Here is a 21171-nt window from a genome sequence, read left to right on the forward strand (position 1 = left end):
ACTGCAGAAGAGAAACAAAGGATGCTAGATCAGGGCCGCCTGGGTGGCTCAGTGGGTTAAGCATCTGCCTTCGGCTCAGGCCATGATCCTGCGGTCCTGGGATGGAGCCCCGTGTCGGGCTCCCTGCTCAGCGGGGAGTCTGCTTCTCTTTCTCCCTCTGCCACTCCCCCTGCTTGTGCTCTCTCCTGGGTTCTCTCTCTCAAGTAAATAAATAAAATCTTAAAAAAAAAAAAAAAAGGATGCCAGATCAGTGCTGAGTACAAAGGTGCAGAAATGAGGCCCAGCACCTGTCCTTTGCCTTGGTTTCTCCTAAGGTTTCCTCCAGCTGCCAGAACACAGCTGCATAGATCACCGGCAACAAGACACCACCAGGATCTTCCACGCTGAAGCAGCGGGCCAGCATCTCCTATATCCCTGCACTGCTTAGAAGGGGTCAGTCCTTACCTCCTCCCAAGAAGAGAATGAGGGGTGGCAGGTTCAGGAGAAGGCACCCGCGTGACACACTGGCATGCAAGATCCTTGCATGGCCATCCCAGCCACAGAAGAAACTGGAACCTCCCCCCCGCCCCGCCGAAAGATTCTTCCTTGGAGACCAGAAAAATGTTTTTGATAAGGCCCTGCCTGTAAATACAGCTTTCTCCCCTGCCTAACGTAGGTGCTCAATAAATACACATTAAGGCATTTCTGCCAAGATCCTTATCCTGAACAGTGAAGAGCTGGGAAGGTACTACCATTGGATGGGCTTTCCCTCTTCCCACCTCACCCTATCTCCGCTCATTGGTGTTTGTAGTTCATTGTAGGGTACATAACACAGACATGCACCTAGTGTGTAACAAATTCTTGGCCCTTTTTAAAAAATGCCATTGGCCAGCTCTAGCTTTGGAAATCGAGCTCCACAAATGGAATCCCATGGGCTGCAACATGAAAACAGACTAAAAAATAATAATAATACAAAAAAAAAAAAAAAAACCCCACCCCAGAACGGTGGGCTCTGGCCGGGCCTCCTACAGCCAGCAATGAGTGTAAAGAAACAGACTGAAAATTCCAACCTTGTGTCGCTAAGGCATTTGTCTCTGCTGAGCTTCGAGAGGCCAAACCACACACATGCACAAGAGTGCACACACGCGCGCGCGCACACACGCACACACACACACACACAGGCACACAGAGCTTGGCAGCCCGTGAGTTCCAGAGCTGGTAACACAAGCCACGGAACCGACTGCCAAGACAAGCAACAGAACGAGCCAGGCCCAGTTTCATTGGCCACCATACGCTGCATATGGCCCGGGACGCAGCCAAAACAGTGTTCTCACCCTCCTCAAAGGCATAGGAGACCCTCTGTTTTCAAACACACCTCCACAGAGCCTTAATTAAAGGAAAATGGAAAAATAATGTGTCTGCTGCCCCCCCCCGCCTATATAGGTATGCACACACACATACCCATACACACTCACTCTATTTTTCTCTTCCTCCCATTTCAGTTTCAAACATAATTCATTCACATGGGAAAAAAGCAAACTGCATCCTGCAGCAGAAAAGCAGAAAAGAATGCAGCTTGCCCTCAGCCCTGGCTCTGGTTGCTCAAGTTGAGCTGGGGCAGAATGAATACAGAGCAGGCCAACCTGGAATTGCACGGGCCCCTCTCTTCCAGAGCCGGGCTGGAAACAGAGACACTGGTGTGAGAGGTGGCCCACTGCAACACCAGCAGCCCCATGACAGACAGGGCCCGGAGAGCCTAGCCCTTCCCATCCTACCAAGGATTCTGTGGGTTGGAAAAGATGCCTACAGGTCCTGCAAACAGGTGGGGGAGACAGCAGACCCTGGTGGCTGCAAAAGTTAGGCACTAAGGGAGTAGAGAGATCCTCACCCAAATCCTTCCTTGGGGGACACTGAGCACTCACCAACACATCTCCTTGGAGGTGGCTGCAACCAACCTAGGAGGAAAGTCAGAGGCCTCAACGCCCATGCCTTCCAACAGCCCTTCAAATCTCACAGCACCCAGCTCTTCAGGAAGATTCTGGAGTGCTGGCAGCTCTGAACCAAAGCCAAAGAAGAAGAGGAACAGAAGAGTCTTTGAGAAATCTGTCCTCCCTATTCTAAACAAGGCAAAACCTTCACCAGCCAGAGGCACGAGAATAGATCTTGCTTCTCTTCTCCGGTCCTCAGGTTTATATAAAAACCAGAGCCATGCTCACACCTGATACCTGGTTAAACTCTCCCCTAGAAACCTGCAAAGGAAGATAAGGCGTCCATCCAAGCTGCAGCCAGATTTGCTGGAAAGATGAAAGCAATGGGAGGTGTTTTTAAAAACCCTCAGGGGAGGGAGGTGGAGGGGGGGGAAGGGAGATGATCTGGGAACACAGTTGGTAGCAAGGGCTTAAAGGACAAGCAGGCACCCCATCGTGGTTCAAAGCTTCAGATCAGATGCTCCTCAAAGTTAAGACCCTGAGGGGAGTCCACGAAGATTTAGACCTGGATACACACGCCCACACAGTCTGCAAGCCCTTTTTTGAGAGACAGACCTGAGCACATCTGCCCTGAGCACATGTGGTCAGGTCACAGCCGGCCGCCCTGGACTTAGACTGTAGGGAGAGCCTTACACTGAGCAAGGGTCAGGCAACGTTGCAGCTGGAGCTGACCCAAGGGGTCAGTTGAGTTCCTCTTCCACCAGCCTCTCCAGCCGCAAGGATGGCCCATCCATCCCTGACTAAGAGCCAAGGCCTCCCATCTTCCCAGCTCCTCCCACTGACCCAGGCAAAGCCTGGGTCTGCCACCCCAGGGTCCTGCGATCCAGGCCCCGTGGCCCAATCCCTCAACCTCCTTTGAGGGGCGGGGCAGAAGAGAGTCTCCTAAACTGGGCTGGGCAGGAGAGGAGGAGCAGGTTACCTAGAAGAGCAGGCTTGCCTCCTTATGTAACTTGGCTTGGGAGCCAGGGGGAGCCCACAGGGGACCCGGACCGCCGCCACCCCCCCCCCCACGCCCGTTCCCAGCCCAGTACCCTGGGGCAATGGCCCTGGGAGAAGCCCTCTCCATTGGATCGAGAGCCCCAGCGCTTCTCCAGGTCCTCTGAGAGCCGAGAGCCGCGCTTCCTCCCAGCGAGGGGGGTGGGGGCCGGTACGATTTGCCAGCAGGTCCCTGTCATCCCTCCGCCACCAGCACCCTGCACCTCCCTGGCCTTTCTGCCTCCATCTCCACCGCCCGTCCCCGCCCCCCCCCCCGCTCCGGGGGCAGTTTTCTCCCCACTCACCCGCGTTCCCTGCAGCCCGAGGGGAGCACCTCCCTGCAAACGGACGGGGGAGGAGAGCGCGGGAGGGAGGCGGAGGGAGCGCCCCGGCTGCCCCGAGAGGGGACGGAGCCTACCGTCCCAGGGCGGGAACCAAAGGGCAAGCCCCCCGCTCCCCGGCGCCGGGCCGGAGGGGCCCCGGGCTGCAGCGCCGCCCCCGCCCGGACAGGCTCGCGGGCCCCGGGGGCTGCGGGAGCCTCCCCGCTTCGGCCCGCGCGGGGGCGGCCGTCCCAGGTGCCGGCGGCCGGCGCGCCCCTCCCGCCCCGCCCCTCCCCGCCCCGCCCGGCGCCCCCCGGCGCGCGCCCTCGCACCCACCGTGCACAAGCCGCGGGCGGAGGCGGCGCCCCCGGGGCCGGGGCCCGGCTGCGGGCGCCGTGCCCACGCAGCGCCGCTGCCGCCCGGCCGCCGAGCTCCGCCCGGTGCCCAGGCCCGTCCCGGCCCGGGAGCCGCCGCGGCGCCAGCCCCGCCGCCGCTGCAGCGTCCGCCGCCGCCAGCGCCCCCCGTCGCGGCCGCCGAGCGTCCCTCCCGCAGGCTGTGGCGGGCGGCGGGACGGGTTGCATCAGCCCCGGCTATATAGCGGCCCCTGGGCGGCGGGGAGGGGTCGGGAATGCGGAACCCGCCGAGCTGCCAGCTCCAGACGTCAGAGGGGGACGGGAGAGGAAGGGAAGGAGGGGACAGGGAGGAGGGGGTGTGGATCCGGCGCCTCACACCCACTGACCTTCACCTCCCCCCGCCGCCCCGGGCGCCCTCCTCCCGCCGCTCTTCGCGCTCCTCTCCCCGCAGGGGCAGCGGCGGCCCCGGCTCCCGCGCGTCCCCCGGCGCCCACCCCGCGGGGAAGCAGGACGCGGCGGGCAGTTATGTAAGGGCATCCCCGCGCACAGCCGCTTCCACCCCGAGACCCAAGCCGCCGCTCGGGAGCGGGAAGGGAGAAGGCGCGGCGGGACGAGCCCCAAAGCTCCCGGAGGCATCCGCAGCCTGCGTGGAACCATCTTCTTCAGGCCTTAGAGCTTTCCCCCAGACCGAGAGGGGATTTCAGCACGTTTTCATCCCTGGACACTGCATGCCTGAGGGAGTGAGGGAAGGATCTCGCGAGCCGCTTTTATTTTTCCGTGGAGAAAGGATGGGCGGAGGATTGCCACCCCCCACCTACTAGCCCACCTGGCCACCGCAGGCGCCCTTCGGCCCGGGGTGGCTCGCTGCAGGGGGCTGCCCTCCTCTGGGGCTGCGGCCAGAGCCCACCGCTTTCTCTGGAGCTCCACAGGCTGACCCCTGGGCTTTCTGTCCGACTCCAGCAGGCTTCTTTCGGCTCAGGGACACTCCCGTGAGCAGACCCAGCCCTCAGCCGACCCCAAATGGCCTCTTCCTCCCCTTTAGGACTTCCACTGCCAACATACTCCCACCATTCATCCTCTTCCAGTGGCAGATGGTTAATGGCGACTCCAGAGGAAAAGTGCCCTCCAGTAGGTAAAGGCACAGAGGCACAGAGCCCTCCTGCACACATGTGGCTCCCGAGGCCTTGTCACCCTGGTTGGCATCTCCTACCTCCAGACCCCCTGGATGCCCAGCCTACCTTTCTGCCTAAGCCAGATAGGAGTGACAGTGTTTATATTCGGCAACCTTCAGCCTCCTTCCCAGAGTGATGTCAGGTCATCACCCAGAGAAGAAAGGAAGTGAAAGAAAAAGTTCATGCCTTCTTGGAGCGCAGATGCTCAGAGTGAAAGAAACAACAAGACTTGAGACAGATGGGAGAAGATGAGCAAAACCGAATGAGCCTGTTTCTTCAGCGTGAGTACAGTCAGGTTTTATTCTTACTTCCCAGTACGGTGGAATCTTTCTGGATGACAGGACTGGTCTTACCAGGGAACGACGGATCAAGCACCCGTGACACTGACTGCCCGGGTTCACCTTCACCATCAGCTCTCTCCCTCAAAACATTGAAGTGAGCAAGTAAAAACAAAGTAAGATCCTCAAGGAATATACAATGGAAAATGAGTAGTAATCTGATAGTCTTGTGGAAGAACATGACTCTGAGCCCCAGAAAGGCCAACTACACCTTTACTACAGCATAAAGATCAAAGCTGCCTTATGATGTTTCCCCCATGAGACTGAGGTTTGGACGTTTATATGGAAGAAAACATTGAACAGGGGCAATGTTACTTTATGTGTCTTCATCTGGGACTTTGAAAAAACTAAACTGATCTATGTGTGGGGACTAATAAGTAGTGTGTGTGGTTAGAGCGAGTCCTCTCCGGGGCCTGCTTTGGACATGGCTGGGCCACCGGCAGTCCTACTGGGCCTTTGCTTCCCCCACAAATTAAATATGCTACAAGGGTGGCACCGAGGGGTAAGTAGGGGGTCATCGGGCCCCCTCCATCTCCCTACACTGTCCATTAGGTCTTTTCCGTTATTTGATATGGATGTTTTTCAGCCATATATGGAATGCCATGTAAATACAGCTTCAAGCCCTCCCTTCCAGCCACACGGCCCCCTCCCAGATCTCTACATAGTCATTGCCCCTGGAAGTAGCTGGAGGGAGAGGTCACACGCTGGCTCCTCTATGTTGGCCTGCTTCTTCCTACCCTGCTGATGGACCTGACCTACCACTGACTCTTAGGGACAGGCAAGAGACACAGCATAAGACAGTTCGAATTTAGCTTTCCTATCACTTGCAACTAAAAGAGGCCCGATTAATACACCCACCCCTGGCTAATGGCCTGAGTGAGAGATTGTCACATATCCTAAGTGGGTCTGATGAAGCTAGGAGTTTTTTTTTTTTTTAAAGATTTTTATTTATTTATTTCAGAGAAAGAGAGAATGAGAGATAGAGAGCACGAGAGGGAAGAGGGTCAGAGGGAGAAGCAGACTCCCCGCTGAGCAGGGAGCCCGATGTGGGACTTGATCCCAGGACTCCAGGATCATGACCTGAGCCGAAGGCAGTCGCTTAACCGACTGAGCCACCCAGGCACCCGAAGCTAGGAGTTTTGAGGGTCTGCTGGGAAGAGAAGCTGCCAGAAGCTTGACCTGAAACTGCCAGAGGGGGGACTACTGAGAGTGAAGCTAATGCAAAGAAGAGTAGAATATAGCCAAGCAAGGGAGGGCAAGACAGATCAAGTTCAGATGGCACTGCCAGCCATGCCTGATGTTATCCCTCCCTCTGGAGTTTTTAGCTGTAGGAATCAGTAAATTATATCCTACCTAAGGCAGTCTGAATTTAGATTTCCTATTACAACAGTCCTTAACGATGGTTAGACTTATGATTTTTCAGTGTTACAATGGTGCAAAATCCATATGCATTCATTAGAAAGCATAGTTTGGATTTTGATCTTTTCTGGGGCTAGTGACATGCGCACGATACTCTCTCCTGATGCTGGGCAGCGACCGCCAGCCGCAGCTCCCGGTCAGCCTCGCTATCATGAGGGTAAACAACCACTACACTGACCACCATTCTGTACCCATACAACCATTCTGCTTTTCACTCTCAGTACAGTGCTCAACAAACTACATGAGCTATATCCAATGCTTTCGTATTACACAGGCTTTATTAGGTAACTTTGCCCAGCTGTATGCTAATGTAAGTATTTGAGCACATTTAAGGGAGGCTAGGCTAAGCCATGCTGTTCAGTAGGTTAGGTGTATTAGATGCATTTAGACTTTTGATAATTTCAATTTATGATGGGTTTATTGGGATGTAACCCCACCGTAAGTCAAGGAAGATCTGTAGTGCAACGAGAAAAGTCCTGATTAACACGGTGAGTTTTGCATCTCCGACTTATTTAGACGATTGCATTTGAAAGCTTAATGGACATCCATGACTCCCAAGCTCTTTGCAGACAGGAAGAAAGTGAAATGGCAAGCTGAAATAATTAATTCCCCAGACCTGTTTCTCCAATATTAAAGAAGAAAATGATAGTCCCGAATAATCAACCAATCCACGAGTCTTGGTACTAGTATTTGTTGGTACTGTATCGTGTGCCTGTGAGGTCCACAGAGTTTTAGACATGATTCCTCATTGTCCCCACCTCCTATCTAGTTAGGAACACGGTCTTGAACACTAACGAACAGCAAGACCGGGAGTAACAGAGAGCTGGTGTGTGACACAGACGATGAGCACTGCAGGAGTTCCGATAGGATTGCTGCGCCATAGGAAAGGCAGTCATCAGTTGTTCCATTCAAACCATGTAGGCCAAAAATAGCAAACTGGCAGGTTGAATTTGGTTTTGCTGACTCAACCTTACTTTTTTTTTTTAACATATCAAAGATGTCACACAAAAATCTAGATTTCTAACTTTTCTTGAAAAAGATGAGTCAGGCAACATTTAATAGGATGAAATAGGTTATGCAGCAGTACGAAACATCCTCCAAAACTCAGCAGCTCGACACAAGAAAGGCTTATTTTTTTACCCACCCAGACAAATGTGGGTCCAGGTGATTGTCCAGGGCAGAAGTCCCACAAGGGATGGCTCAGTACTGCACCGCCGTATCAACGAGTGTATCCATGGCCACAGTGGCAGAGAAAGAGAGAGAGAGGTTGGAGAGGGCCAGGAACCAGCAGTTATAGGTTTCCTCCTGGAGTGAAATATGTCACTCTAGGATGCCCGGGTGGCTCAGATGGTTGAGCGTCTGCCTTCAGCTCAGGTCATGGTCCCGGGGTCCTGGGATCGAGTCCCGCATCGGGCTCCCTGCTAGGCGGGGAGCCTGCTTCTCCCTCCACCTCTGCCTCTCTCTCTCTCTCTCTGACTCTTATGAATAAATAAATTTTAAAAAATTTAAAAAAAGAAATATGTCACTCTAGCTTATATTAGCCAAAGCAAGTCACATGACCATTTTTAATCTCAAAGAGGTAAGGAAGCTCAGTCATCCCAGGTACCACGGAGGAGAAGGGAACCATGTATTAGTAAATAATTAATATCTGCCACAGCATGTACTCCTTAATGTCAGTAGTGGGTTGCAACCCACTAGAAGCTGCCCCTTGAGAAGGGACTTAAACACCCCAGTTTGACACAGTTTCCACCCAACCTGCCAGGTCCTTTATACGACCGGCTGGGCTCCGGGGTGGGTGGGGGGCATTTGATTTTGCAGCTCCTGGTACAGACAAAGCCAATTTCAATATTAATTTTTCTGTGTCCCTGGTGATTCATGGAATTATCACAAACTTTTCAAAAGCAGGGATTTTTTTTTTAATTTGCTAATTTTAAAGAAAATGCCATAAAGAATTCTTTGGTCCAGGGCAGGATGGTGTTACGAAATCAAACAAAAAGTTGAAAGTAACTGTTATATATTCTACAAATTACAGAGACCTATTCATGATGGTTTCTTCCTCCTGCTCTTCCCTTGCTCAAGCAAACACCTACCAGAAGAGACCAGGAGAAATGAACCTCCCACTCTCTTTCTTCAGGTGGGAGAAGAAATTACATGGTAGTGATCTTGGGGAGTGGTTTGGCTTAAAGTTTTAAAAGATATACATATTTGATATATTAAAAATATGTATGATATATGATAAAATATAATAAAATATACATTTGCATATTATATATTATTAAAATATATATCCTATATAATAAAATATATATGATAACATATATCATGTATATGATAAAATATATCATATTAAAATATATATGATATATTTTTTTTCACAGCTGAAGTATTTGAGAAGAAAATTTGTGAGCTGAGACTGAGAATGCTTTTCTTCCAATAACCACTGATGAGAGTTTTATAAAACAACAGGTATGTCTAAAGGTTTTTTTTTTAAAAGATTTTATTTGAGAGAGAGAGAGAGAGAGAGAGAGAGAGTGCACAAGCATGAGCAGGGGGAGGGGCAGAGGGACAAGCAGACTCCCAACACAGGGCTCAATCCCAAGACCCTGAAATCATGACCTGAGCCGAAGTCAGCTGCTTGACTGACTGAGCCACCCAGGTGCCCCTGTCTAAAGGTTTAATAATAAATTGGCACCCATAGAAATGCAGCCGTTTCCGGGGAAAGCCCAACACTTTCTCTTTAATCTAACACAATAAGTCTTTAGAGGGTGAAGAGATAGTAAATTCCCTGGTTAAAATTCTGGGCCAGGTGGAATTAGGGAGAGGAGTGTTGTGGGTGTATATTGTTCTCTTCAGCATTCCGTTTTTTGGAGAAAGACTACTCTCCCTCTCTTTGTGGCCCTGGAGGAGGCTCAGTCCTCGTGCCCTCTTATCCCCCCACCAAATGTGGGTGTGTGACTGGAGTTGGCCAATTACAGTAGTCTATTTTCAAAGCTGTGGTGATTGGTTCAGGGGTGGGCACATGATCCAAACGGGGCCAATCAGAGTCTTCCCTGAGATTTGCTATGTGAATGTTAAGGAAGAGGGGCACTCCCTTCCTTTAAAACACCGGTGTGAGAATGTAGTTTGTGGCTGTCGGTGGCCATTTTTCCTGTCATGTGACAAGAACCTGACTGAGAATAGAATCAACACACCAAAGAAAAGAGAGCCGACTCATACAAAGAGAGGAACAGCTATGAGGTCATCATTTGAGTCCCTGAACCTAACATACCACAAAAACATGCTGAATTAGTCTTTGGACTTCACAGTGATGGCATAAATACATCCCCTTTCTCTTCCTTGCTAAGATAGTTCAAGTTGGATTTTCTGACACTTGCCACCAAAAAAAAAAAAAAAAAAAAAAAAAGAAACCACTGAAGAATACATGAATAAAATGGCCCAAAGTCAAGCTTATAAAGGACAGCTGAACTGACACTAGGGAATTTTATCTGCTTACTATTCCTGCCTCATCCATCATATGCCACTCAACCATCTGAGACTAAATACAGAACTGCACCGAGCTGCCTTCTTACAGCTCAGGGTTCAGTTAGTCATTTAAATAATTTAGTCAGACAACCTTGTTTGAATATTTGCTATGAGCAGCACACCATTTGCCATTCTGTTTGAGGATGCAAAGCAAAAAGAAGGTATCATCCCTGCCTAGAAAGGATGACAGACCAGGAAGATGAATGATGTTCATAGAAATGGGGGAAATGAGGACCTGAGGGATCTGGGGGAAATGTGATACATTCTACACCCATAATATTGTGTTTCGAAATTGTCCTGAAGACACCCAGGGAGAAGATGAAAGATCATGTTGGGGATAGCATTGTGTAAGTCCTTCATACATAGGTGCTCCCTGAAGTTAACACCAGGATTGTTAGATAGAATCACCAAACTCCCTCAGATCAAAGATGATTTTTAGAAATATTAAATTTCAAATAATAGGTGGTTGACAAATTTTGAGTTAATGAATAAGCAGAGGCTGGTCTATGACTCAGTCTTAGGAGAGGCTAATAATGAACAAACTGGAGAAATAAGAGGAAGCAAAGAAGTTAGCAGAAAAAGGGTGCCGCAGAAGATAGAAGAAAGGAAGGCACAGACACAGAATCACAAAACCTCAAAGTTCCTCAAATCCTCTCTCTCCCTCGACGACAGGAGTGGGCTTCCCACTGCCAGGGAAGCCAAAATGGGTTGTCAGTATGGTCACATATAACAGAGAAATCAGATTTGAGATGAATCGGTTGCATCTGTTCAGACCAGAAAGGTACATTATAACCTTAGGGATGTATATTCAAGAAGCGTCAAGCCATTTTTAAAAGAGGAAGTTTAGTCTAAAAATGTAGACATTATGCTACAAAGATGTCTCCACCTAGCACCCACATTAATACTGCTCCTAGAGAGATTGAAGACCCTTCTCCATTCTTTCCTTCCTTCTCAATCCCGGTCTGCTTTGCTTCCAGAAGGTGTTACTATGGGTTGGTCAGATTCCTCGATAAAATATTTGGACCTCAGTTCCGTCATCTGTTAAATGGGGATAATACTGGTGCCTACTTTAGAGGGTTGGTGTGAGGATTAAATGTGATGCTTATAAAGCACCATATCAATACCTGCCACATGCTGAGAGTTCAATAAATGTGGCTATATTCATCATTACCATTATCATCATCATCACCATCAACATCATATTTGAGCCAACCCAAGCCCTACTTCTATGGAGTCTTCTTAGATCTGTCAAACCCACAGTGATCTCTCCATCCTCCAAACTTAAGGAGAACCTCCCTGCCCATCTAACATTAACCATATGCAATTTAGCAGACAGCTCCTCCTTTGCTGTCCTGCCTGCTGCTCCCTGCAGTGTAGTCAATAAACTTCTATCTCCTTTAAATTATTCTATTTCATACACGTATTGTCATTCCGGTGGGCTTGAAGTTCCCTTACAGATAGCGACAACACCTTATATTTTTAAAACTTCAATAGCACCTACCATAGACTGAGCTTACCGTTGGCACTCTAATAAATGAGAGGCGGGGGCTAGGAAATAACAAATAACTTCTTTCGTACCTCCAATAATGCCGAAAGCAGGCTGGGCTCTTGGCACTTGAAAATTCACCGAACCAGGTGCTGGGCACAATGTGATGACCAGTCACTCCCGGTGCAGCACTCGCTGGTAGGATATTAAATGAGAATGGGGCCATATTTTATAGTTGAGGAAATTGAGGCCCACACTGATGACACAGATCTAGCCGAACAAAAGTTATGATGGGAATAATTCTCAGGACGCTTTTTATGCTGTGTGTTTTAAAACCACCACCAATAAAAAGTTATTTCAGCAAATGTTTATTCAAAGGGAAAAAAAAGTCCCCTAGGTTTTCTGTGGGAGGTGGCGTTTCCTCTTACACTCAACAATTTGGTGGTGGTGTGGTAGAGAGAGGTGTGGGAAGGAGCCAAGGGGGCCCAATGACTGGGCTGTTGTGTGGGCCAGGTGTGTGGGGCAGGGGTGGGATTTTTCACTTCTAGGAAAACTCTTCCAACTCCAGGTAGTCCAGGCCAGGTTTTGACGCCTGCTTTTCTAAGCACGGCCCTAAGTTGGCCCAAATGGGCTTTCCAGAGAGCACCACTTACCCAGCTGGTACCTGGGCTGGGGGAGTCCCCAGGCCAGACTCACGGAAACTCAGCCAGGGACCAAAAGAGGTTCCCACACCAGGAACCGAGGGGGAATCTGCTGTCCTTGGGTAATTGAGGATAAGACAGTTACAATTAGAACTCACTTCTGTACCAGGAGAAATCTCTGGGCTGGTCTCAGGACGAGGCTCTGAGGCTCTGAGGGAGGCCTCACGTCCTGCCCAGGGAGGCCTCTGGACAAGGGCTTCTTTGGTAGCCCTGGCCAGGCTCACAGGCTCCCTTTCAGGTTTTATGCCCACGTTTCCCTACCCTCGCCTCCACCAGTGTTTCTCTATCTCTTAAATACACCTCCCTAATCCTCTCCTTCCTCTTTTTTAAAGCCTGCCTTTCCTTTCAAATACTTCCTCAAATGCCAACTTGTTTTTGCGCCCTCCCCTCCAAGAGCCTTCCCCAAGAGCTCTGGCTGAAAGTACACTTCGGACCACAGGGCTGGACTTTCACTCACTCATTCATTCATTCACTCATTCATTTATTCATTCAACAAATACTGGATTATCTACATGTGCAGGGCTGTAGCAATACAGTTAAGAGTAAGACTGGCCCAGTTCTTCGGTGAATGAATAATTAGCTAATTAACTATATGATCTCAAGTGTGCAAAGGAGAATTAAGGGCTATTATGAGACAAAGAGAGAAACCATCAGACTCAACCTTCCTCAACTTGTCAGAAACTTATCAAAATCAGCTTGGTGCCCCAGGCCTATTCCACTCCCTGGCACAGGGCAAGTGTCCTTTAAAAAGCCTTTCTGGAGGGGCACCTGGGTGTCTCAGTTGGTTAAGCAACCAGCTCTTGATTTCAGCTCAGGTCCTGATCTCAGGGTCCTGAGTTCAAGCCCTGTGTTGGGCTCCATGCTGGGTGTGGAGCCTGCTTTAAAAAAACAAAAAAACAAAACAAAAAAAACCCTCCTTTTTGGAGACTTGCTCCTTCTTCTGGTGGGTCAAAGAGTCAGTGCTCCAGGGGATCTCCACTGCCCAGCCCTAGCTCTCTCAGACTTGTTCACTCTCTTGGTGTCTCAGGTTGTCACCCATGGCCATAGGTGTGGTTTTCAGCTAGTTACCTGGTCTTTTAAGGTTAATGCAGCATGCAAGTCCATAAAGCCTAGTGGTAAAGAGTGTGGACTCCAGAACCAGACTGTCCCTGTTTGCATCTTGTTCTTCAATGCACATTAGCTGTGTGACCTTGGGCAAATTACTTAACCTTTCTGTGTTCAACTTCATCATTATTAAAATGGGGTGAGTGTGATAATATCGGATTCAGAGAGGTATTATAAAGATTTAAATATATAAATATACAAAGGGTTACTGCCTGGAAAGCTCTTGGAACAGTGCTTAAAACAAGTAAGGGCTCAGGAAGGGAGCTCTTTTTATATATATATATATATTTTTTTATTTTATTTTAAGTAGGTTCCACATCCAACGTGGGGCTCAAACTCACAACCCCGAGATCAAGAGTCTCATGCTCCACTGACTGAGGTGCCCCAGGAAGGGGGCTCTTGAATGCTAGAGTTTGGATCTCCCCTGACAAGGTGTCCAGTCTTGGCTCCTGGAACCCAGCCTGGGTCAGTCTCAGGCTGCTGCTTCCCTGGGAGGAGAAGCTGGAGCTTTTTTAAAGAGACAAGGCATTGGCAGCAGTGAAGACTGCCCAGAAGCTAAATAGACAAGGACACTGAAGCCAGCTGGATGTGCAACAAGTTGATCTCAGTTCCCTAATACCAGGAACCACTCCAGCTATTCATTGCTCGAGCAAAGAGAAGGGAGCCCAAAGATCTGGTTTCGAGGAGGGCTCACTTACCCATCTAGCTTCTTATGTGGTGCTAGGCAAAGGTCATTTCTATACTTCAATTCCATTTTTTATGGCAGAGGAGAATATTCATAGAATCATGGAGTTTGAAGTAAAACTGACCTTCGAGAGTCCATGTTAAAAACCCCTTATTTCCAGTCAGTCAGAGAAAGACATATATCATATGACCTCAGTGATATGAGGAATTCTTAATCTCAGGAAACAAACTGAGGGTTGCTGGAGTGGTGGGGGCTGGGAGGGATGGGGTGGCTGGGTGATGGACGTTGGGGAGGGTATGTGCTATGGTGAGCGCTGTGAATTGTGCAAGACTGTTGGATCACAGATCTGTACTTCTGAAACAAATAATGCAATATATGTTAAGAAAAAAAAAGAAGAAGAAGAAGAGAGCAGGAGGGGAAGAATGAAGGGGAGTAAGTCGGAGGAGGAGACGAACCATGAGAGACGATGGACACTGAAAAACAAACTGAGGGTTCTAGAGGGGAGGGGGGTGGGGGGATGGGTTAGCCTGGTGATGGGTATTAAAGAGGGCACGTTCTGCGTGGAGCACTGGGTGTTATGCACAAACAATGCATCATGGAACACTGCATCAAAAACTAATGATGTAATGTATGGTGATTAACATAACAATAAAAATTAAAAAAAAAAACCTTATTTCCCATCTCAGGAAATTGAGACCCAGAAATGTCATGTGACATGGGCAGCAGAGGCTAGATTGGAATCCCAGCCCCAAGACTTGGTCTCTTCTCTGAGGTTCATTATACTCTTAGGTAAAGTGAAGGTAGGAATTCCTACTAAGTAGGGTCGCCATGAAGACTAACGGGGCCACATACGATGCGCCTCACCCACAGTCTGCGGTTGGTTGTGTATGTACTCATAAGGGCATTTCCCAGTGTCACATGACTTGTTGGTAATTCCTTCCTTACCTTCTTTATTGGGTTGACAAAAGAATAAATTGAACCAATAGAAGACTCACTCTAGAAATAGAAATTCCATGCAATCATTCTGTGTTGCTCATGTTATCCTCCAGTTAAGATTACTAAACCCATTTGAGAAGCTGGCCAGGGTACTAGGAACAAAGGGGTTGATGTCCATGTGTAAAAACTTAGTTTCTGATTATTGGAGGTTTCTTATTTGGGACAGAGCCTCTCAAAGAAGAAGGGGTTTTTCCAAGCCACAGTGCTTAGTAAGCATGGTCTCACAGAGAAAACTCACTTAAAGAGGGTACCCTTCCCTGTCACCCCTCCTCCCGCTGTTACTGAAGCATCAGAGTAAAGTGCCTGCTTGGTCTGGGGCTTGGCTGTCCGCCTCTTCTGAGAGCAACCGGGGGCCCTGAGTCCACAATGCTTCCCTTGGGCCAGCCACTCAGGCACATCCTGAGCCTGGACAGCCGCACCCTCTCCCAGGGGTGGCGAGGCTCCCTGCCTCTGGCCTGGGTGTAACTGGTGCCAAGTGCCATCAAACCATAGACCCAGCCTCGGTGCCATCCAGAGATGAGCCAAGGCCCACGGGCCCAGACTCAGAGGAAGTTAGCCAGGTGCTCTTCAAAAAAGGACCACATAAAGTAGGAATCAAAATAAAGCAAGTCCAGTGGAAATATAGAGTTCTGCCCATCAGAGAAAGAAGACGGTTTCTTTTCCCTACTCAATTTATAAGGTGACAAACCTCTTTCTTAGGCCTCCCCTCACATCACATTGGCCAGACTAAGTCACATGCCCACCTCTAGGCCCGCCCGTCTCTGGCCAGGATGCTGGGATGATGGTGATTGGCTTAATCATTTGGAGGAGGCATAGGTACCTGAACAAAATAAACTGGGGCTCTGCCCCTGCTAGGGAAGAAGGAAGTGGGCTCTTAGAAGTACAACCAGTGATCCCTACTCCAGCCACCAGGTCACATAGAGCAAAGAGAGAAAGTGTTAAAACTTAGAGATCAAGGGATTGCCTGGGTGGCTCAGTCGGTTAAGAGTCTGCCTTTGGCTCAGGTCATGATCCCGGGGTCCTGGGACTGAGCCCCACATCGGGCTCCCTGCTCAGCAGGGAGCCTGCTTCTCTCTCTCCCTTTGCCGCTCCCCCAGCTTGAGCTCTCTCGCTGTCTCTCTGCCAAATAAATAAATAAAATCTTAAAAAAAAAAAAAAAAACTACTTAAAAGGATCGAGTATGGCTTTGAAGCCAAGGAGCTGAGTCCAAATTAAGCTGCTTACCAACTGAAAAACCTTGAGTGGGACTCAGCCTCTGAGAGCCTCAGATTCATCTAACAAGGCTGCTGTGACATTCAAATGATGTAGCTTAATGTTCATGTGAGCCCTTGGTAGACTTTCACATCTAGCACTGTAGGATGTCCTTTATCACAGCGATCATTATCAGTGAAAGTGGGGTGACATGGATAAATCTTCTTGGGAGGGGAAAGTGTAGTTGCCTATTGAGGCCACTCACTCCTTGGTCTTTAGAGGCTGTGACCAAGTGACCCTTTTTGGCCAAGGTCAACTACAGTGCCTACAGTTCTTTATTACAGTAATACCTGGCTCATTCTTTATCTGTAAGCAATACATATCATTTAAGATTCTTAGGGCCTAAAAAGAATATGTCCTTTAAAAAAAAAAAATCCTAGGGCAACCCTCTCGGGCCCCCTCCCTCTTTGGGAGCTTTGTACTATCACTCAATAAACCTGCTTTGCTGCCCACCCAAAAAATAAAAAATAAATAAAATAAAAATCCTAAATCGAAATGCAAACTACTTGTTTTGATGTATATGTGCATAAATTCCAAACACAATAATGCCATGAGAACTATTTGGGAGAATGTCCAATAAGTATTAAGTGCATTTTAAGTATGCAACACAATGTCCAAGTTCCTCTAACAGCCCATGACACTCAAGGCTGGTTGCTATGGTCAAAAGATGGTAAGATCACCTTAAGCTTGAACACAAACCTTAGTTTAATAGAACACAGAGCTTTCTTCCCCAGAGTGACATCAGAAACACAACATGCTTGGTTGGTGAAAGAAAGAATGGGGACTGAGGGACCTGCCAGGTCACTCAGGCCAACGAGACACAGATACAGCACTGCTTTTTCTGCCTGATTCATTGGCATGGTCCCATCACGAGGCATTTTCTCTGGGCCTCAGAACATGTATGGGCTTGGAAGCTCTGGCTCTGAAAAAGATCTTCTACCCCAACATACAGCACAGAGAAGTCATCCCATCAGGCATCTGATTGTTTATCCTAAGTGCAAGGGATTACAATGGTCAAAACATAGCAGCAACCGATTGATTGGAATCAGCTCTTTCAAAGGTTCACATTTGAACAGTAGCTGATATTGGTTGAGCACTTACCAAATGCCAAACACTTGGCTAAATGCTGTAGATTTATTAATTCGCTTAATCCGTGCAAAAGCCCATGAAGCAGGCGCTATTATTATCCCCATCTTACAGATGAGAAAACCAAGGCACAGAATGTTTAGCTAATTTGCTGTTGGTCACAGCTAGTTAAGCAGAGTCAGGCCTCCAAACTCAAACAGTTGAACTCCAAACCTTGTGCTCTTAACCATGCACTATTTGGCGTTTTATTTGTTTTTGGTCTTGATTTTTATAGACTTTATTTTTTAAGACTGTTTTAGGTCCACAGCAAAATTGAGCAGAAGGTACAAAGATTTCCCACTTACAGTTGACCCTCAACAATTCAAGGGTCAGGGGCACTGACCCCCATGCCATTGAAAATCTGTGTATAACTTTGGACTCTCCAAAAACTTTACTAATAGCCTACTGTTGACCGGAAGCCTTATCGATAACATAAACAGTCAATTAACACCTATTTTATATGTTATATGTATTATATACAGTATTCTTACAATAAAGTAAGCTAGAGAAAAGAAAATGTTATTAAGAAAATCATAAGGAAGAGAAAATATATTTACAGTACTGTACTGTATTTATTGAAAAAAATCCACGTATAGGGGTGCCTGGGTGGCTCAGTCGGTTGGGCATCTGCCTTCAGCTCAGGTCATGATCCTGCAGTCCTGGAATCGAGCCTCACATTGGGCTCTCTGCTCAGTGGGGAGACTGCTTCTCCCTCTCCCTGCCGCTCCCCCTGCTTTTACTCTCTCTCTCTCTCTCTGTCAAATAAATGAATAAAATCTTTAAAAAGAAGAAGAAAAAAATCCACGTATAAGTGGACCCATGTAGTTTCAACCTGCGTTGTTCAAGGTCCCCTATACTCTCTGCCCCCCCTCCACAGTCTCCCCCATTACCAACACCCCTACCAAAGAGGGACATGAACCTACAGTGACACATCATTATCACCCAAAGTCCATATTTTACATTAAGGTTTACTCTTGGCATTGTATAGTTTATGAATTTGGACAAACATATGACATATATCCACCCATATATCATCTGGAGTAGTTTCACTGCCCTAAAAATTCCCAGTGCCTTCTTCCCTGCTAACTCCTGGCAACCATGGATCCTTTTACTGCCTTCATAATTTTGCCTTTTCCAGAATATCATATAGTTGGAATCATATAGTATATAACCTTCTCAGATTGGTTTCTTTCACTTAGCAATATTCATTTAAATTTCCTCCAGTGTCATGGTTTGTTAGCTCATTTCTTTTTAATTCTGAAAATATTCCATTATCTGGGTATACCACAATTTATCCATTCACCTATGGAAAGACAACTTGGTTGCTTCCGATTTTTGTAACAAAATTGCTATAAACATTTCTCATGCAGGCTTTTGTGTGGACATCATTTTCCAACCCATGTGGGCAAATGCCAAGGACTGCAGTTGCTGGGTTGTATGGTTAGACTATGTTTCCCTTTGTAAGAAAGTGGAGGTACCATTTTTGCATTCCCATCAGCTTCTAATGAGAGTTCCTTTTGCTCCGCATCCTGCACGACACCGGCATTTGGTGTCATTGGTGTTTTGGATTTTGACCAATCTAATAGGTGTGTAGTGGTATCTTATTGTTGTTTTAATCTGCAATCTGTAATCATCTGTGATGTGGAGCATCTTTTCGTATACTTTTTTATCATTTGTGTATCTTCCTCAGTCAGGTGCCTATTCAGGTCTTTTGCCCATTTTTATTTGAGTTGATGTTTTCTTTGCGCTGAGTTTCACAATACAGCATTTTTAGGGATGCACTTATGGATTCATAGAATTTCATGGATGGAAGGGTCTCAAAAAGCATGCAGTCTATCCCCCTCATTTTCCAGATGTAAAAATGACAGCCAGAGAAGCTCAAATGGGGCAAAACTGGAAGCAGAGCCCAGGGGCTCAGTGTTCTTCCCCACAGTGCCTGCCGTTGAGCAGTTTTCTTTGTGAGCATTTAGCTCCCAGAAGGACAGGAGTCCCACCTGACCATCTGTCTGTCCTCCCCCCCCACGGTGCTTGGCACACATTCAGTGAATGTTTGTGGGAGGAAGGAAGGAATGACTCTCCTTTGGCATCCATGCCCCCTCCCCAAAGTGAAGACCTCTGCTCTAATCTGGGAGAGAGGGAGAGAAGAGAATTAGCATTGTAGATCTTCCATGGGCCATGGTGGGGGCAGAGGCCAGGTCGGAGTGTAATCCCAACCTTGGCTGTGTGTCAGCCTCACCTACAGAGCTTGTTAAGGACTGGATGCCTGAGCCGCATTCCCAGGGATGCTGATTCCATACATTATTCTTGGTTGGTGTTGACTGTGTACCAGATCCTGAGCTAAACCCTTTATGTGAATTATCCTACTTAATCCTTCTTTTTGCAATTCTCTTATGTAGGCCCTATTACCATCCTCACTCTGCAAATGAGGAAACTATGTTTCAGAAAGGTTAAGGAGCTCACTGAGGGTCACACAGCTAGCATGTACTGGAGCTGCCCTGCAAATAAAAACAATCTAACTGCTTTCAGAATTGCTGGCCAGCCTCTCTGTCTTGCACACTTGTGTGCACATGCACACATGCACTGAGGTCTTTACACTCAACTCTATGTTTGGAGCCCCTGAAAGCTACAAGGCAGGGACACGGGGCCCCAACAGGCTGCCATGAGAAAAGTCTTCACAAGGGCGTGCCTGTAAGACAAGCCTTAGGGGGCCCTGAGAGCTGCAGGTGAGACCCAGAATTCCAGCATCAGCTCCACCAAAAACTGAGATCCTAGATGCCTATACCCTCATTCTAATTTGCACACCATTCAGAAAGGGCCCCACTCTTTTCTTTTTCTATACTTTAAGTGCATTTTTTTTATTGAAGTGTAACATACAAACATAGAAGTTCACAGATCCTAAGTGTGCAACTCAATCAGTGTTCACAGGGTGGACACGCTTAAGTAATCTGCTCCACTTAGTTTAGGTAATAGCAGCTTTAGGCATCTCCAGTTATCTTAAGGGGTTTCACTGAAGATTTCAAAGCAAACTCTTTTCTTAAAGATTTATTTATTTATTTTAGAGAGAGAGTATGAGCATGTGAGTCGGGGGAGGACGGGGGTGGGGGTGGAGATTCTCAAGCAGATTCTGCGCTGAGCGCCAAGCTCCATCTCACAACCCTGAGTTCATGACCTGAGCCAAAATCAGAAGTCAGATGCTTAACTGACTGGGCCACCCAGGCACCCCAAAGCAAACATTTTTTTATTGAATTTCATATCACAGATAGATGTCCTTTTACAAAAGGGATATTTACAAAATCGAAAGAAAGAAAGACAAAGAAACAAGCAAAAGCACCTGAGCATTACAACTCTAAAAAGACTGGAAATCACTGTGTGGCTATTTTAAACCAAATTTGAACTTCTGAGGAGGCGAGTTGATATTTATTCCAGATAATTAAATCCTGGGAGGGGTGCCTCTTACACATTCTCTCCACAGGGCATGCAATGCAGAATGGCAGCGAAAGGGAAGGCCCCTCTAACCTGGGCTTGCCTTTGTATTTCCTCTGGTTCTGTTTATCCATCTCTCCGTATATACATGCTTGCTCCCCTGCGGGTCTGCTCACAGGACTCAGACTGAGAGGCAGTGTGCTGGTGATACCAGCACGGGCTCGACAGTCAGGCAACCTGGGCTCAATTCCAGGTTCCTACCACCGCCTGGCTCTGTGACCCCAGGCAAGCCACTTAGCCTCCCTTAACATGGAACATCGGTGCCCTCCCCTGC

At 48.0% G+C, this 21171-nt stretch overlaps 1 protein-coding gene and 1 long non-coding RNA gene across 4 annotated transcripts in view; one reads left to right on the forward strand and one right to left on the reverse strand.

Annotated features, from left to right (window-relative positions):
• The window catches only part of JDP2 (Jun dimerization protein 2), a 39695-nt gene extending 34765 nt beyond the window's left edge, over positions 1 to 4930 (reverse strand). Inside the window, exon 1 of one of the 3 annotated variants that reach the window (XR_003515649.1) lies at positions 4442 to 4930. Coding sequence is in view for 1 of the 3 variants with exons in the window: in XM_027569698.2 (XP_027425499.1) it covers positions 4442 to 4784 (343 nt within the window). In the remaining 2 variants the exon portion in view is untranslated. Of the gene's footprint in view, positions 1 to 3598; positions 3708 to 4441 lie in introns of those variants that run through there. The other 2 variants (XM_027569699.2, XM_027569698.2) reach the window with 2 other exon arrangements.
• Positions 4931 to 5492: 562 nt separating this feature from the next.
• On the forward strand, positions 5493 to 9012 carry LOC113908951. Its single transcript, XR_003515654.1, has 3 exons — positions 5493 to 5627; positions 8577 to 8678; positions 8923 to 9012. It is a non-coding gene; the product is annotated as an uncharacterized LOC113908951 (long non-coding RNA).
• The last annotated feature ends 12159 nt before the right edge of the window (positions 9013 to 21171 follow it).

Source organism: Zalophus californianus, chromosome 6, assembly GCF_009762305.2.
Source record: "Zalophus californianus isolate mZalCal1 chromosome 6, mZalCal1.pri.v2, whole genome shotgun sequence".
In the NCBI taxonomy this organism is placed as follows: domain Eukaryota; kingdom Metazoa; phylum Chordata; class Mammalia; order Carnivora; family Otariidae; genus Zalophus; species Zalophus californianus.